Source organism: Rhipicephalus microplus, chromosome 2 (genome assembly GCF_043290135.1).
Source record: "Rhipicephalus microplus isolate Deutch F79 chromosome 2, USDA_Rmic, whole genome shotgun sequence".
NCBI classification, from domain to species: domain Eukaryota; kingdom Metazoa; phylum Arthropoda; class Arachnida; order Ixodida; family Ixodidae; genus Rhipicephalus; species Rhipicephalus microplus.
The window spans coordinates 224,142,140-224,161,335 of NC_134701.1; the positions used below are offsets into that span (position 1 = coordinate 224,142,140).

The 19,196-nt window shown below is 44.3% G+C and overlaps 1 protein-coding gene across 3 annotated transcripts in view; it reads right to left on the reverse strand.

Moving 5' to 3' along the window:
- Positions 1–1,201: 1,201 nt before the first annotated feature.
- Positions 1,202–19,196, reverse strand: part of LOC119170377 (sodium- and chloride-dependent glycine transporter 1-like) — a 114,620-nt gene continuing 96,625 nt past the window's right edge. For all 3 annotated transcript variants that reach the window (XM_075876415.1, XM_075876411.1, XM_075876420.1), the window contains exons 2-14: positions 18,922–19,132; positions 16,760–16,894; positions 15,568–15,711; positions 14,860–15,013; positions 14,179–14,311; positions 12,458–12,592; positions 10,815–10,918; positions 8,216–8,453; positions 6,635–6,763; positions 6,325–6,424; positions 5,107–5,216; positions 3,586–3,750; positions 1,202–1,789 (exon numbers count right to left, since the gene is read on the reverse strand). In XM_075876415.1, coding sequence (XP_075732530.1) covers positions 1,616–1,789; positions 3,586–3,750; positions 5,107–5,216; positions 6,325–6,424; positions 6,635–6,763; positions 8,216–8,453; positions 10,815–10,918; positions 12,458–12,592; positions 14,179–14,311; positions 14,860–15,013; positions 15,568–15,711; positions 16,760–16,894; positions 18,922–19,132 — 1,932 coding nt within the window. In that variant the 3' untranslated portion in view covers positions 1,202–1,615. The remainder of the gene's footprint in view (positions 1,790–3,585; positions 3,751–5,106; positions 5,217–6,324; positions 6,425–6,634; positions 6,764–8,215; positions 8,454–10,814; positions 10,919–12,457; positions 12,593–14,178; positions 14,312–14,859; positions 15,014–15,567; positions 15,712–16,759; positions 16,895–18,921; positions 19,133–19,196) is intronic.

Below are 19,196 nucleotides of genomic sequence, written 5' to 3' on the forward strand. Positions count from 1 at the left end.
ACCAACTAAGCGGGTCAGCGTACGATTTATCTAAGTCTACAGCAGCATCTCGGTGGGTGTTCGTTCTCTCATGACGAAATGAAGGGAAAGCAAAACATATGCGATGCATAAGCACAGGAGCATTCGTTCACACCAGCAAACACTGTCTCGGACGTGAAAGAAGAAGAAAGTCACACGCATACACGACAACGACACGGAACCTTCATTGAAGGAGCGTCACATAAATTTCTCCAAACTCAACCATTAATCGTCAACAAGAGCGACAGTGAACGAATAAATAAGCAGACTATCAACAATACACCGTTTTGTACAAGCAGTGCTGTGTCGGGAGAAATAAACTTCATGTCATTCTTGACGATGCTATATGTTACATGTATCTCGTATGAATATCAGAATCACATGCAGACGCCGCTAGCGGCACGATTAGGGTTGTCGAATGTGCTTGCTGACGTCATGTTCTCTGGAATGTGCCCAACACGTATGTCGGTTGTTTAGAAATCATGAGAATGTGAGGTAACTTTTTTTCGGCTAGCATGTGTTAGACGTGCTGAATGTTGTCTCGCTTAAAAAGGCGTACGAAACGCTGTTTTTCGAATGGTTTCTCATCGAGATGAGTTCAGAAGCCGCAAAGATGATCAGGCTCGAAGTAATCCTCACAAGTTGAAAGTATAGTGACGAGATCAGAGATGACTTGAGGTCAGCAAGGAAATATCGGCGGCGACGGCGTGACAGTTGCTTCACCAGGAAACAGAGCCACACAAACTCACCGTGAAAGAAGTAAAAAGGAGAAATGCAGGTATTCACACGTTACGGTTCAGTTCAAATAACATTAAAAACAATGTCAGTGAGCGAACAACATAATGCGACGTGACATATGTAAATAAAATGAAAACGACACACGTGAACGCCTATTCGTATCATGATCTACGTTCACCTCGCTCGACTGAGGACGTCATTGCTAGAGAAAATTTTTTGAAGGGCACACTGTATCTCTCACTAAAATTCTGACCCACGCCCACGTAAAGCACGAAGCTTTTCTTCCGTTGAGTCGGCTGTGGGGTGAAAAGGTGGCGCTACTGCTTCGGCTGAACCTTCATACCGAGTTCTCTTTTCTCTCGGTTTGTCGCCTTCTCCAGCCAGAACAGCTCAAAAAGGTGAACTTTGCTGAGCCATCGATAGAAATCTCACGCGTCCGATCAGATGGGCAAGCTGGCCAGGCTAAAGGGAGCGCATTCTCACACCCCTCTTTTCTCTCTATTCTGCGGCAGAGATCACTCACTAATAAACAAGCGTTCACGATGAGGCCTGTTGCCCTCGTGACATCCTGAATCCCAAGCGGCACATCCTCAAAGACGAAAACCATGGCACTGCGCGCGTGTCACCTGGCACTGAGTGTCCACACGAGTTCTCAGACCGAGTAGTGAGCTGGTAGGGAGGACTGAGGCCAACTCGGTGCTCCTTAGTCATTCGCTTTGATTGTTGGAGCGCAGGCTACTGCAGCGCTCCGTTCTGCACCTCCGCCGCTGAGTCCGCTTAAGCCGCCCTCGAAGGCGGCTGGGACTCAGTCGTTGGACCTGTTCTTGCTTCGCAGGGAGGTGCAGAGGTCCTGCAGTCATCAGATGGTCGTCTCGAACGTGTACGTCACGTTGAAAGAAGGGTTGTCGAAGGAGTTTTCGCGTCCGATACCGCCGTTCATGCTACCATTCTCGTCCGTGGCGTCGGGCCTCAGTGACTGCTGCGTCTGCGCCGGGCCCCAGCCCTCGGTCGGCCTCATGGTGACGGCCACGCGCTGCGTCACATAGAAAAGACAGCACGGAGAAAATGATTCACTCAAAGGGACTTTATCGATATGCTTCAGTAAGAGTTGCAAGGAAAGTGTAGCGTCGCAACAACAAAAAAAATGCTGACCAATACAATATGTTGACAATTCAGAAAGCTATGTTAATGCCAATTTTGCTAGACATATCTAAAACAATCTGCACGGTTGTGCTCAAATATTAATGAGTAGAATTTTCTATGTAACTGAGAAGAAGCTGAAACTTTGACATGGCCGTTATTATGTATGCATCCACTGTACTCTGTACACAAACAGTAGCAGTTATATACGTAAAATGATAAAAAACAATCATGTACAATATGGTCAGATAAATAAGGCCATGGTTATCTTTTTTATTACATAATAAAATTTCACGAACACTAGTAGGAAGAATCCTGAAGGAATAAGTAGCATGGCGCGTAATAGCACTAAGCAAGGACCCTCTTTACTATTACGACCGTGAGCCTATTTTCGTCCAATCAAAAGCGACACTTTGCAGTATTGCATTAGAAGAATTTTAAGATCAGCTTACAGTCACTAATGTAATACGAGTTCCGAATGCAAATGTCATATGCCGACAGCACTACAACGAGAGAGAGAGAGAGAGAGAGAGAGAGAGATGTCGTTTTGCACGAGGGTGTTTGGCTCTAACTTTACTGGTCATATGTCAGCCTTCTGTCTGGCAAAGAAAGACCTGACATTGTGCCAGGAAGCCACTTTCGGAACGAGATGCCAGTCTTGATAGCGGGAGAGTTGGCAGTGATGGAGAAACAAGGGTCACAGCTTTCGTCCGAGTCGCTTCTACTTATATAAGACAACGCACCGCCATACCGTTTCTCTCATGTTTTTCGATGCGATGAGGCAATGTCCCAACAAACATTTGTCTCAAGCTTTTGAAAGCCGGAAGGCTAGTGAGAAGCCGATGTAAATCCCGTTTGCTTTTGTTTTTGAAGGCACAGTGACACAGACAAAATATACCGTTCAAAATACAGACACATACATTTGAATGATGAGTTTCGTAAACCCGATGAGCTTCGCGTTACATGTATGAATCATGTGTAGATCTACCAATATTAGAATATGAGAAAGACAACTCTGTGGTGCACGTAACTTCCCCGCAATGACTCAATGAAGCTTCTGTTCTTGACGTGGGGACTGAATGGCATCATGGCCGATTTGTGTAGTGCGTGCCTCTTTCTTGAGCTCAAGTATGTAGGTACACAAGCCCCTTGTGTCATCTTGGTTCTTGGTTAGTTCTGTCAAAGCAGAGGTGTAGCCAGGGGGTGGCACACGGGGCACGTGCCCCCCCCCCCCCCCCCGAATTTTTTTTACCATGGCACAGAGAGCAAAAAATAACCACTGCAAGGAGGTGCGTCTCCCGTAATCAAGGACATGCTTTCCTACCCCTTTCCTTCCGAAAAAAAAATTCTTGCAACGCGCTTCAGTCTAAGTAGCTAGCAAACGAAACACGTCGATGTCGCATAGGCTGTGCCCGTCAAAGTTACGGAGTCCACCCGGTTACGCAAGCATTGAGGTAGGTCAGACGGTAACCAGATACGAATTCTCCGTGTCACCTCCTCTGCGAGCCTGTGGTCAGAAAGCCCTTGTGGTTCAAGCTAGTAGACACGTTGGGTCACTCTAAGGGTTCTGATACAAACACAGGTAGCGTAGGGCAGGTGAAACTTTCCAGAACACTTTAATCCTATCACAATAATCCACAGTATTAAATCAGAAGTCCTGAGCAGCACAAGCCCAAGCGAATGACTTACGTGTCCCAGGCTGCCCTTAGGCACTGAGCAGAGCTTGATGACCATGAGGACGAGAATAGTGGCGAGTGGTATGAACACGATAGTCCAGCCGACGCCGATGGCCCAAGGTGGGTAGTCGCTGCCCTTCGCCTGAGAGTGCTCAACGATGTTGAAGATCAGAATGAACTGTAATACAAAGCGCGCATGCTTTAAGCATTTGCTTCTGTTGTGCACGTGAGGACAGAAAATCGCCATCGTGAACTTGGAAGGTGCAGTGCCACAGAAACATGAACTTGTGAAACAACGAAATCTTTCCGTAAAGAGATGCATAGGTTTTATTGCGACAGCAATTACATGAACTGTCTAGGGGAATCCTTGCCGTTGCCGTCATGTCCCGGATATGTATTAGTGATATTAGCACCGCCCCGGAGATTTGAACTAGTGACTCCTCTTTTCTTAGCGCGCTGCGTTAGATAACCACGTGCCATGCATGTGCTGGCGTAATAACGGTGAGCTATATATATTTACTATTTACTGCTAGCAGTACGCATATGTCAGAGGAGCTTGAGCGTGTTTCTTATCAGGCGAAGCTCCCACATTTCTTTAGGTTTGAAAAGTACCCTTGAGTCGCGCACAAATACAAGGCCCCTTTTTTTACCCCCTCAAGATAATTACAAAAAAACCTCAGTTACTGTACATGCCACCTTTAGGCACGTAGTAACTTTAGAAACACCTTGCGCCAGACGCCACCGCGTGGCAGTAGTCGAAGAGGGGTCAGTACACGGGCCGCAGTTTAAACGAAAAGAAAATCTCTTCCAGCATTGATTCCGCACTGTCGACACTTGCAGCGCGTTGCTCAAACAAAAAGTCGTAACAACCGAGGCAGTTGTTAGTTCAAACTTGTGCTGTGCGTAACTGTACGTTCTTTTAAAGCATCCTAGTTGGTGCTTAAAAGAGGTGAGCTGTAAGGATTGAGTTGTTTGTCATTCCTCATTAGACATTCCAATTTCTTGCTGTCGTTTGCACCGCTAGGCCTTTGCGGTGAAACTCATCCGTTTATGTTTAAATTAGGATACCCAAGTTAAGGTAATTAAAATAACACCTCGGCGCTGAACAGTAGACATTTGGAGACGCCGTAGCTGAGCAATGAGGATTATCATTGATAACTAAGGTTATCAGCATTTTAACAGCACAATGCTACCTGTGATGGCTGGTATATCTAGCATGACAGAATTTTACGAGTTACTTGTTACATGCATAACCGGACACTGTGCATGCTTCAATGCCTTTTCGATTTCGTTTGAATGCATATGCATGCACAATACAATTGTGACACTAAATAATGTATGATGAGGCCAATACTGAGAGTGGTGCGCCAGGAACATAACACGGGAAACAAGAGTCGTGCGCTTTCAGCCAGCTAAGCTACGTCACATCATAGAAAACTGATTTTTTTTTAAAATCTGAAGCATTCGTATGTTCAGCCCGTGTTCATTGTAGAAAACGCGTTTACGTACACGTGTAAAATAACGGCCAACTCACCACTAACGTGGCTGGTGTGAAGTATTTCCACATGATGGTCCAGAACTTAGTCCAGGCGTAGGAGCGAGATCCTATCATTTTCTCGATGTCGCAGAGAAACTTCTCCGCGCCTACAAAAGACAGAAATGATACAGCGTATAATAATATGTAACGTAAAAAAGTGTGAGTGGTTAGTTCAGATGTTTGCACTGGTGATGTGGTAATTGCTCGAGCTGATGATAATGTTACGTTCCGCCTTTGGTGGAAATGAAAATAATGTTGTTCAGAGCGCAACGTACACAATGAAGATCATTACTGATTTTTTTTACCATTTCTTTTCGCTGCCACCAACAATTTTTACTGCCTTATTGCCTTCTCATCATATATAGCATTATGACCGCAACGTTCCAACTTGCCAACTGCTATTTCTTTTCAGCTGCTCGTCCACGTCCGCGTCTGGTGGTTTAGATAAGCCGCACCATTAAACACAACACTTATTACACAACGCCAAAGTTTCAATGTGGGACAGGTGACACTGCTATAGTTTACCTAGGCATCACGTCAATTTCTTCTTTACAAAGGGGGAATATTAGTTGCATGTAACATCCCTCGGTGCTTCCTTAGAGAGGGTTTGACCTTCTAGTCAGATAACGGACTCAGATTGGTCCAAATACATTGATTGACCCAAAGACACAAAAAATAACGAAGTAAACGAGATAGAATCGAAAGAATAGGCTTGTTTATATTACGTATGCTAGCGAATAGGTCGGAGAATGAATACTAGCCGTTATGTTGTTCATGATCCAGTTTTGTGCGACCTAATTACTCACATGACAAAAAAAGTAAGCGGTCAGCAAGCGACCTGGAACACATGTCCCAACGTTTGATCTTCTTTATATAGGCATTTCAGAACTACGGTTACAAAACATTAAAAACTATTTTTTATAATGCTCAGTATAGCGCTCAGGCTTACGTCATCTTACTCCTACTAACCGTTATGATTGAATGGCATTACTTTCACGTTTTTTTTACGTTGTACCTCGACTTTGAAACTAGAATACGGAACCAAATCCTTAGCTGCGATGGGGGTCGTATACACGTACACTGAGACGGGTTTATTTTTATATACTGATTTTTACATGGTTATCTTATGGTAAACAGTTTACTTCGATAAACCAAATTTCACCCTTATTTGAGTGTCTTGTAATGCTATCGCTACAAATCATTTATCTTACTTACCATAGTACCAGGAGATAATGGTGCACTCTCCGATGGCGATGATTAGCACAGACAAACTTGCGGCGTACTTGTCGAACAGCTCCAGCCAGTGAACTCCAGCCTGTCATATGTGCCAAAATGGAAACAAATAATTTACTCTATTTAATAATAAGCAAAACTTCACCACCAAGCAAGGTTGGCCAGACTGTATATAACTAAACATTGTTACAAATTTCAGGAACTGGTTAACAGAATGAGTTTTGCTAACCGTGAAATACCGACGATACACCCTGCAGAAAAAAAGGACATTACTTTTTAACTATTTACTTACCCGCGTCGTGAATATTAGGCCGCCCAGGTAGCCGAAAACGGATATTGCGAGAACCACAAACGTCTTCTTTTCTCTCAGGTTCGGGAACCGGTCAAAGATTGCGGTTGACACAGTCTCTAGGAGAGCAAACTGAAAAGACGAGAATTGGGTACAAAAACCAGAGAAATGAGTAAAGTGAACAACCCCATAAACAAATATCTAATGGGCGAAGCGCTATTGTTAAAGAAATTGATAGTACAAGCATTAGCCTATTCACTGCACGCTGAAGTACATTCACTACTGTGCAATCACGAATTGCTAGCAAAAATATCCGCAAAGCAAAAATATGAATAAACAATAAATACTGCACAGCTTTCCGAGCACAGTTAATGGCGGCGCACAGTCTCCATTGTCTAAAGGTTGTCACCTAAATGTACAGTGAAGTATACAGGTACACATGTATTGCCACAAAACCAGTGATTTGCGCAGAGAAGCAGCTACATCGTGTCAGATCCATAGACAGGATTTTTTTATGGGGGGGGGGAGGGGGGGAGGGGGGGTGACTTCTTGAGGGCCTTGAAGAACACTTATTTTTATTATTTTTTATTGGGTAAGACACCCTCTTCATACTAAATACGAGGAGAGGGGTGTTTCTACACATATGAGGCTGGCTACGTGAACGCATCGTGTGCGTTAATTTGTTAAATTAGGTGGTTTATATACGAGAGGTTCTTCTCAGTTACATTAGGTTAACAAGCTTTACACCATTTGTAGTGACGCTCTAGAGCTTTCAAAAGGTTGTGCGGGATTTTCGATTGATTGATATGTAGGGTTTAACGTGCCAAAACCACCATATGATTATGAGAGACGCTGTGGTGGAGGGCTCCGCAAATTTCTACCACCTGGGGTTCTTTAACGTGCACCCAAATCTGAGCACACGGGCCAATAACGTTTCCGCCTCCATCGGAAATGCAGCCGCTGTAGCCGGGATTCGATCCCGTGACTTGCGAGTCAGCAGCCGAGTATACCTTAGCCACTAGACCACCACGGTGGGGCGTGCGGAATTTTCGGTCTCAAAAAACTACTGTTGCTCAACCACCGGTTAACATGAGAAATTGACAAGGAAAATGTCTGATAGAAGTTTGTTGAGTAAATTAACATCTTTTTATCACTAATTGGGACAGTTCAAAGCAAAGAACATTACAAGTGCCTGACAGAGCACCGAATTCCTTCACAGCTTCGCGGCAGAGTTCTCGTGTGCACACGCGAGTTTGAATGCCAGCTGACCAAGACGTTTTTTCGCCAAAAATTTCTCCAGCTCTCTGTTTCTCTCTTCTTGTCTGTACTCGTTCTATCACTGATCAGAGTTAATTCGTTCCGTGCCGGAGAAATCGGCGCAAGTGTTTTGTGAGCGGAGAAGATGAAAAAGAAGATTGAGAGGACAAAGAGAGCACGTGTCAATTCATGTTTCTGTTCGCACTAACAGGCGCCAAGAAAAGCTATACCAAGCCAGGGGGGGGGGGGGGGTTGAAAGAAGAGTGTAAGGGAGACGACATGTGGCCTACGCATTTCCTCTTCGACGGAAGGAAGAAGAAGAGGTACCTGACTGTCGAGGCCGAGAGTGAGCAGCATGAAGAAGAAGAGGAAGGCCCAGAGGGGCGCGATAGGCAGTCGGGCCACCACTTCGGGATAGACGATGAAGGCGAGTCCGGCACCCTGGTCGACGACGTGCTCCACCTCCACGTTGAGCTCGTGAGCCAAGTATCCGATGACCGAGAAGATCACAAAGCCGGCAAAGATGCTCGTCAGGACATTGCTCACCGACACGATTAGGGAGTCCCTGCAAATCGGAACGTCACGCGTCACAACGTTGATGCCGTGGCGCGAAAGAACAGCCTGCAGCCCCCACAGCACTTGTTCCCCAACACTTGTTCCCCGCGTAAAGCGTTTTTAAACCTCCTGCCCCTTCCCGATGATAAAATCCTACTGGCACCCATGAGAGCGACCACACTAGATGTACATACTGGAAACAAATGGTGCTTGCCCTCGATTGACCTAACTCATCTGATCATGTTCTGCGTTCTGAATTACAAAAAGTAACATTAGCTATCAAATATAGCCGGACTAATTTTGCTTCTCCTCGAAACTTTTATGACAAGTGGGTGTGCTATTCGGGCTACATACATGACGTATAGAAAAAAAGGCGCTCATTGATTTTACTGCCAGAAAAACCACCAACGCCGCTGGCGTCGGTGGTTTTTCTGCTCTTTGTGCATTACAAGACAGCCACTTGCCAGCAAAGTAAGCAGTACTGTCTTTTCTTGCTTCTTGCGTACGAGAATCGTCGAAGTATACACCACCGGATAGCGTAGTAGCGTTTGCGAGCCGCGACAACAACCGGGTGACAGCGAATCCATCCCGCGTTCGCCCCGTAGTAGATGGCATATTCGGCGGCGCGGGGCACGTCCAGTGCGAACGACACTGTGTTTCGGCGGCAGGGAAATTTCACGACATTGTGTTTCGGCAGCAGGGAAATTTCGGTCGCTGTAGAAAGCGGATGTTTCAGTGTGAACTAGGCATAAATGTATTCCCTTCCTTTTTGTTTCCAAAGGGATTATTTTCAGCCACTTGGGTTGTGGCTGTCGCCATGCACTCATCACCGACGGAGAGTAGGATTTGTGGGGTTTAACGTCCCAAAACCACCATATGATTATGAGAGACACCGTAGTGGAGGGCTCCGGAAATTTTGACCACCTGGGGTTCTTTAACGTGCACCCAAATCTGAGTACACGGGCCTACAAAATTTCCGCCTCCATCGGTATTGCAGCCGCCGCAGCCGAGATCACCAGCGGAGAGTACAATGCTAAAACAATATCAAATCCTTCCTAAAACATACGTCACGACTCGAATACAAAAAAAGTGACTCGCGCACTCGTAGCCAAGACAGGTGGTTAGTACCATACAGACGCACAAATAATCTTGTGCAGTCACCACGACATAGCCTACCTTCGTTGTTAAACAAAGTGCAAGGGGAAACATTTACTCTGAATACTTTGACTCGCAAACAAATTAGACAATACTTTTGTAAATCGGATTGAACATATAAAAGACATCGTTGATACATTTTCGCAACTACTGTTACATTATCTACTTCGCGCTCAGTGTTTCAATATACAAAGTATCATCATATTGTGCATCATGGTCATTTTTATAACAGTGCTTTTCTTAGTGTTGTAAATACTATTGTTTCCTATGTATCACAATGTAATGTCACATCTCTTCTCACATATGTATTACATTTCTATGTTATTTTTAAGTACCATGTGTTCGTGGGAAGTCACTAGTGTTATTCAACATGTTGCAAGTTTCTAGTTTCAATTGAAATGGTGTATTTGCATATATGCTAAACATCTGTATTTATGTTGGTCTTAGTGTTACTGCTGCCATGTGAGGGCCTTCAGGCACATTCAAGTTGTACTTTGCAGCTTTTCGCCTGAAGGACCCCCAACAATTTCGTTGGAAAATAAAAGCATTTCTGATTTCTGATTTTCTGATATTCTTTTCTTAACCATCCATTGATTGCGTGCCAAGTTTTATGCATCGCATACAAATAATTGAATAAATAAATAAATAAAAAATAAATGAATAAATAAATTAATAACGCACACAACGCAAGATATTGTTAGCAAATTCGTGATTAAAGAAAGGAGCCCCTCTCACATAAGTTGAGGGTCTCTTAGTTAAACTATCTGTGTTGTTTCATTCATAAATAAATCGTTTTTGAATAAATCGTTTGGTTGATCGACGATAGCTTGATCGATTAGTTGCTTTGTTGGCTGATTGAGTTGCCTTACTTTACGTGATAGTGAATATGTTCACCATTTAGAGTCGCAGTTAAAGTGTTGCATGGTTAAGCACATTCATCCAGCATATGTGTTCTAAACAGAACCTATTTTTATTCAAGGCCCACGCGTTGTCTCCGTTGTCCCGTTGTTCAGCGTTACCCAGTCAAGATTTGTTTTCCTGCTCCCTTAGTAACAGCGACAATTTTATATCTATACAATCTAAAACGTCTGCACATATAGCCATCACATTTCTAACACTGTAAAACACTGTAACACTGCAAAAAGCAAGCGGGAATGGAGTAGAAAACAGAGGGCAATTTCATGTTTCAAATACATCGACGAACACAGGCACTAACTTGTAGCAGTCGTTGTGGAACTTGTTGTAAGACGACAGCGTGATGAGTCCACCCCAGGCCGGACTCAGAGCGAAAAATATCTGCACCGCCGCATCTCCCCAGACCTGAAATAAGAATGAGTGCGGTGAATCTTTGCTTCGTATTTGAAGTAAAGAGATGGAGAGAGTGAGAAAAAAGCGAAGAAAAGGCAAGGAGGCTAACCTCGTTCCGCCTAGTTTGTTACCCTACACGGGTGAAGGCGGAATGGCACAGAGTAAAGGTAAAAGAGGCGTGCGTGCGTGCGTGCGTGCGTGCGTGCGTGCGTGCGCACACACACACACACACACACACACACACACACACACACACACACACACACACACACACACACACACACACACACACACACACACACACACACACACACACACACACACACACACACACACACACACACACACACACACACACACACACACACACACACACACACACACACAAGCGCGCGCGCGCGCGCGCGCACGCGCGCGCAGAAAAGCCCTAATTGAATCATTCCAGTAAGATATTGTTTAAGGACTTATCATTGTAATTAGGCCATCATAGGCTCATGACAAGAACAAGGTCAAGGTTGCAGATAAATAATGATTTAGTTTCTAAAATCACTGCGCCAAGTATGAAGCGACGAATATCGAAGCAAATCCCGTTTTCAGAATTATTTGTTCTTTGAGTGAATTTCTCGTCAATAAAGAAATAATTAGATTGGCGTTAATTATTAGCGGGGTGACCTTCACGTCTACTGTCACGAAAGTTATTTTCGTAATAACAGCAGCGTTAAAACAAGCGCTTACGTACAATGTATATTGCCTTTGTGTTCGAAAGCGCATAGTTTCTATACTTGCTTATTTGAGTAATGCCTTCCTCAAATTATAATGTAGTTAATGTGCGACGTTAAATTGACAGCACAAGCCAGGGCGAATCATCTCATGTTTGATGACGTCATGGCTAATTAGCTTGAGAAATTAGATGCTGCTACGCTACCTATATTTACTTTTCGCGTAAAGTATACTTAATCAAGGCTGAATTCATGTTAGAAGTATTGTATGACAACTCGCTTATTTATGATTACCTTGGTATTCTTTTTTTAAGGTATTTTCTGTGTTTGGGTAATTTAAGGCTTGAGGAAGTGAGACCTTGTCACACCTACGGTAAATATAAAGGATGTTCGGAATTAAATAAATAACATATACAAAAAACCTAAATGTTCAGAGAATACTGATATGCGCTAAGCTTTGACAACAATATTGCTCCAGATTTAGAGATTTCATTAAATATATTCCGCAAAAATACGAGACCTCCCGCTAGCTGCGTAGCAGTAGTTAGATTTCAGTTAACACTCATATTCACAAGTGTTTCATTTCGATAAGCCATTTCACAACATTGGTTACTAAATACGGGTATTGAAGATTATGCTTAGTTTGGGTCTGTTATCCCTGGAATAACTGATAGATGCTTATTGGCAGCTGCTCAAAGGCACAGCAGCCGTTTATTCGACGATGACGTAACATTTATTCATGAAATAGATGGCATGGAATTATATATAGCTGAAAGCATCCAGCGCCTCATAGACTAGAGGTGAATTTGGTAATTAAAGTGTTTGTACTTGCCTGCGGGGTAAGTAGTAGCCTCCAATTGGGCGTGACGTAGAACATGATTCCTTCGTAGGCACCGGGTAAGGTAACACCGCGGAAAAACAATATCACCAGCACCACGTAGGGAAAGAGGGCAGTAAAGTACACCACCTGCGTTCATGAAACAGAGAAAGCGATTTAGGAGCGATGTTTGGAATAACATTATATAGGCAGTCTCTCCCAAAGCCGATTCATTGAAAGAGGTAGGTCATGTGCGCGTAGCGTTGTGATCAATTTTTAAGGGCGAAGCTGCTTAAGGCGTGGGTCTGTCCATCCTCCGTTGTCGCACTTAGCCACCGGTAGCACATACCCGCTCTAGAGCGGGTATGTGCGGATGTATGTATGTATGTATGGATGGATGCGTGGACGTACGGACGGATGGACGCACGGACAGACTGACGGACGCATGGATGAATGCACGGATGGTCATGCAGATCGTCGCGTGGACGGACGGAAGCAAGAGTGGACGACGGAAGCACAGACGGGCTGACGGACGCTTCTTCCCACGCATCATCATTCACTCCGTGAATATGCCGTGATTTTTTTAGTCAGCTTCACTGTAGTACGACGCCGTTGTGTGGCGAAGTACAAAAATTTTACTGCAGTGAAGCTTATATTTTGTGAAGTGTAGAACTTTTACAAATAGGGAAATGAAGCGTGGATAGTCTAGATTACAATACGAGGACCTAGACCACCCCTGAACGCTAGAATGCGTGAGCAATGATGGATCGCGAGCATGGCTCGAACGCTGACTGTGCATATCGTGGTGCAAGTTAGTCTCGTAAGACCATAAGTAATGATGGTGAAACCAGCGAAATCTGCGCATGGCGTGCCTCCTTGAAATTAGTCGGAGAGCTGATAAGTATACCAGACTTAATTGAAAACCACACAATGAACGATAAAAATTGAATCTGTAATTCATTGCTGCGGCTTTCGTACCAGTTGTCACAACAAGGCGCTTTATTTTCACCAATAGATCTTTGAAATATTAACATGGGAACCAATAATAATCAACTGACGCGTGCGTGCACAAATCGGGAAAGCAAATATAAGCCTTGTACAGAGCAGGGGCTAGGTGCAGTTGACGAGGGCCGAAATCACATCAGCCGCATCGAGAGCAGCTCTGAAGCCTAGGCAGTAGAGTTATTGCTTGTTGTACAGTGATAAAAAGCAGCATGCCCTCACGTATGATTAAACCATACGTACAGCAGACTTTGCAGTGGTGGCCGTATAGTATAATCTATATGCTTCACTAAATATAGGCTGTACCACAACAAATTAAGTATGCTTCTTCACACAATAGAAATATATTGCGGCAAAACTGAATTGAGGCATGTGATGGTAAACAAATCATGTGAAGCTTTTCCCGAGCTTTAGCGTTGAGCTAAAGCAGTCTAAAAATAGCGGCCTGCGACCCAAGCACACGATTGGGTATCATCAAAATCCATGTTCTATCCTAAAAACAAAAAGTAAGGGAAGGAATGGGAGCAGAATAAAAAAAAACGTCAATAAAAAGATCAGAATGGTGAGGCAGAATGATCGAGGCAGGATGGTTACCAGTCTTTATATGTGGTCATATCAGAGTACCGAATACTCAAATATTAGCTGCACTTGAAATAATACAGGCACAGTGATGTCTAGCAACAAAAACATCAGAAAGAAAAGAGGTCGAAGAAGTGGCTGCCATTGGCGCTCACCTTTCCCGAGGACTGGACGCCTTTGCAGAGGCATAGGAAGACAATGATCCAGGCAAGCAGCAAGCACAAGGCCAAAGGCCACCGTATCTCGCCCGTTTCTCGTATACTGGGAGACTCTCCGAGCACGAAGAACCTGTAAAATAATGCAGAGGGGGTCAAGCATGACAGCGTAAAGATGTGTTGAGGGCACGTTACTAGTGCTTTAAAAACGTTTCAATTACCCAGTCTTCACAATGATGAATGTAAAACAGTTTTTCTTACTTATTTATTTAGTTATTATTTGATTGATTGATTGTTCTGTTGATTGTTGATCGGCTTATTGGTCTAATGATTGATGGCTGATTGGTCAATCACTCGGTTGATTGATGGATTGCAAGCTACCGCTGTAATTATCTACTTTACATCGTAAGGTTACTTCGCGCATTTGATGATACCCCCTTATCTCTGCACTGTTTTTTACCCCAATTTTCCGAAATTAATTCATTTTGCATATCCCAGTTTGATCACATAGGATTTGAAGCCCGGCGCCTCTGGATGGTGAAAAAAGGGAGAACCAAATCAACTTGTTGAATACGCCATGATCGATGGCTCCACGCTAAGTCGAATCACCCTGCAGTGTTCAAAAAACACTCGTCAGAGCGAACAAGTCCAATTTTTTTCTTCAGACTGTTCATGTCTCACCTGAAGTATTCAGCCGACGGTGTTCGCTTTGTCATGTTCTTCACGAGGGCCGATATATTGAGTTCTTGCGCCATACTTTGGTTGAAGCAGGTCTGGTTGTAGTAGGATCCGTTGATCCTAAAGCACGCGTCGGCGTCTTCGTACTGGTAACAAGCTGTAAATAAACGCGAAAAAAGAGAAATCGCAAGGTGTTATTACCGAAAACCTCGTTCATGGTAGTACTAATGGCAAATCTGCTATCGAAGAAATGTGCAAATAAGAAGTGACAACTACAGCCAGAAAAGCGCAATCTGGGACGCAACTTTCAGTTAAACGTGCATCAACGTGAATAACTGTTTGTCCGAGTTTATTAGAGAAATGTTAATCATGATGATGGTATTAAAAGGCTGACTATTGCATCTACGTTCATGCAGCCTATTATCGTAGTCATAGCAGCGTTAAAACGCATATTTTAATTTTTGGCGTATAATCTGCATTGTACTTGTGTCACAGAGTAATTGCACAGCAGGGAGTGTATACTGCACCATTTAACTGAATGCTTTTGTGAAACGCCATCGCCAAAATGCGACAAAGAGTGTCAGTCTCGTTCGTTGGTTCCTGCTTTTGTATACTGAAGTACTCAACATTGACTATGTCGCAATACCTGGCCCTACAGTTCACCTTACTCTTTGCAGTACAATGAGACTGCAATAACCGAAAGCATCGTACCTGGAGTGCACCACTCCGGGTCGCACTTTTCCCAAGGCAGCGATTTGGACCAGGATGCGAACATATAGAACAGTGTCCAGGCGATGATCAGGTTGTAGTAGAGCATGACGATGCCGGACACAATCACCATACCGTAGCCTAGACCTGCAATGAAAACAAGAAGACATCTGTCAAATCATGTGATATCACAAGTAGGTTTCTCCTTCTAAAAGCCAACAAAGACTTGCGGCCCCTCGCCAAACCAGCTTAAGGTCATTACATCATTACATTAGAAAACAAATGACGTGCATTGACGATTAAGGAAACTTTCAACATTAGATATGTTGATAACGCAGTGAAACGGAACTGTTTTCTTTGATCTACATATTATTATATGGTATTCTATACGTAACGGTGAAACTTTCTGGCACAAATCAAGCACCAATGTTTTTTTTTGCAGGTTACGCAAAACTACAAGCTCATTCGGTGGGTAGTTGCAGTCCTTGGGGGTTACATTCACTCACCAGAGCTCCTATTCATTTAAATAGATATCACTCAAAAATAATTAAGAAATCAATTAAAGTAGAATCGATTAGCCTTTAAAATCCGCAAAAAGTATTCTAGCATTGCAACTTTAACAGTCTAATCCATCTATCCCCCCCAACCCCAATCCCACGAGAGAGGACTGGGAGGCGGCCCTGCTCGGCTGTCAAGACCTGAAGGCCCAAGAGGCTCTGGTTCAACGTGCGCGGGCGGCGTTGCTTGCCAATAGAGCCCCGGAATAGGGGTTCCACCTAGTGCTGTGAGGGTAGGAGGCCAATAAGGCCCCAACCCAATCACCTCTCTGTAACCATTTAATGGTTAATAAATGTTTTCACCACCACCACCAACTAGCGATTAAGCAGTTATGTTACACCGCCACCTAAATATAATACGACCTGTGCACCTGCATGCATTTGCTTACGCAGAAGCACAAATATGTATGAAGTTGCACAAGAAAACACTAGTCGTGATATCAGTGCAGCGTTTACAAGCCTTCAAGGAGGCCTACGCCACTCCTTGAAACACAAGCTACTGCTTGGAAAAACTTGGCAAAGGGTGGCGTGTGATAGCGATTTCAAAGATGTCAAAGGAAAAATAATAAACAAGGAAAGACAGTACAAAACATGAGTCGTCGTAACCACTTGCGAGGCATAAGCGATGCATTACGTACCATGGAAGAGAGGGCAGAAGCGCTCAAAGATGGCGATGGGCCCCAGACTAGAGTACTGCCCGAAGGACAGTTCCATGAACATGAGCGGAAGTCCCGCAAGGATCATCATCACAAAGAACGGGATCAGGAAAGCTCCTGCAAAGGCGAAAAGGGAAAAAAAAGAAGAGAAAGGTATCAACACAGGAATGCGACGATAGGTCCTTCCCCTATCTCTAGAGACGCTCCCCAAGAAATGTGCGCATCAACGCTCGCGCCGCCTAAGTCCCATCCCCGTCTTCCCTATCGGAATAACGCGCGAAGAAACCGTGGAACAAGCCTCCACGTGCCCATCGAACGCGGCCAAGGTCTCGCTCCTGCAAAAGTACACGGGCAGAATCCTTTCCGCATCACAAGACAGTGTTGAGATGGGATGCGGAATAGCATTAAGCTTTGGCCTTTCGGCTTGTGCGGTGGCTTTCTCGTTCTCGTAGCAATGCAGCAGATACATACACGAGGAGAAAGCAAAAAACACGCAGTTCTCTTATCCGTATCGCCGCTCTCTTGGTCCTTGTTCCACCTTGACAGTTGGCCTTTATTCCTTTCGAGACTTCTTTTTTTTTTTTGAGACTTCTTTCCATGATCATCTTTCCATGATTCGTACCATGCGAGAAAAGAAATCATTCACGCGCGTGACAATAGCATCAAGGTATTTATTGATCGTGGCACCTCTTTGCCTGTGAGCCCGCATCGCAGGAAATCACTGGGTTCATTTCAGTGGTTTATAGGACTGCATCCAAGCCTTGCATACAAATTTGCTTTTATTCTAACAAAGGCCCTCATACAGGTGGAACGAACACTGGCTTTCACGTTGTTTCTCGTTGAGTGAAACTGTCTTGTTTTGTTTGGCATATCCATGCTCTCCTAACGATTCAAGCAGTGCCTACAGCAGCCATTGGGGGTTATTGTTGCTCTCGTATACGTCTGTTTGTGTCAAGCGCTGACAGGTTGTGTTTCTCGACGCGACCAGGCCCATAAAGGTCTATTGACTTTTATAGACCAAACGGATCTGATCAGCCGTTTGTAGACAATTTTTTATTTCTAGTTTATTTATACTTGTCTTGTATTTATACTTATTTATACTTACCATGCCTTGCGGACTTCCGCAAGACATGATAATATTTTTTTTTACTTCCGTCTCTTCTTTTTCCTTGTTTTCCTTTCATCTTCCTTTCTTCTATCTCACCCCTCTTCTTCACATGTGAAACTGTTAGGCGTCAACCCAGTCAGTGACTTTTTTTTCCTCCTCTAACTTTCCTTTTCCCTCTCTTCCTGATAACAGGGTAACCTACCGGGGCTCAGCCCTGGTTAACCTCTCCGCCTTTCTCTTTATTTTCTCTCTCTTAATCATCCCTCCTTCTGAAAGAGGAAGCAGGCTTTGCGCTTTTCCAGCTGGAAGTTGCCAGCTTGCTCTTTCCCTCTTTCCTTTGTGTCCTTGTATATCCGTGTATGCAAATCAAATAAATAAATAAACAAATAAATAAGTGATCTCTCACCCCCTTTTTCTAAAACATGTCCCCATGGCCACGATAATACGATACAATACTGCGCAAATCTATATGCACCGCATCTCTGTCACTTGTGTATTGTCGCCATCATCATATGGCGTAGTCGTTGGCGATCTCGGGTCCTCCTACCGGCGCGTACGTGCCGGCTCAATCTCGTTGTGTTCCACGCAGTGGAAGTACCCTAAACTATTTTCGTCTCTTGCCCTTCTACATTTCTCTCCCGAATTTGAGTACAAAACACCAATAACGCCTGGTGTAAACATACATTCACCTAGACAAATTCACGGCGTTCACGAGTTTCGCTCAAGCGCCAGACTGCCGCTGTCATATCGCGAAACACTGACAAGCTTTGAGCGGAGTCCCATCTTGGTTGTCGTGGTTAAAAAAGCTTCATTTTTTAAGCCTTTGAGTTTTGAGCACCATCAAGACGCTGATGGCGACTCCGAAAAAACAAACACTGGTTAATCTTTTTAGTAAATTACAAAAAAATTACACTGCACTATATATATATACGCTAGTAATACAACTGTTTTTTTTTACTTAGCAATATCTTCTTCCGGATGCCTTAAAGGTTTTAATAAACCCCTCGTTCTTCAGACCTTCAACACACATACTCACCACCTCCATTGCTGTAGACGAGGTATGGAAACCTCCAGACGTTTCCCAGGCCGACCGAGTACCCCAGAAGAGAGAGTATGAAGTCGAAGCGGCCGGTCCACGTGCCGCGCTCGACGTACTCGCCGTCCGAGCCTCGCTCCTCGTCCTCGCCACCCCGCGGAGACAAGGGAACCTGGGAGCTGACCCGTGGAAACTCCTGCTCCATGTCATTCTGAAATGGAAGCGGACGAGAATAGGCGTCCTCAGTTAAGTCTTCTCCTTAAAGGGCACGTGCG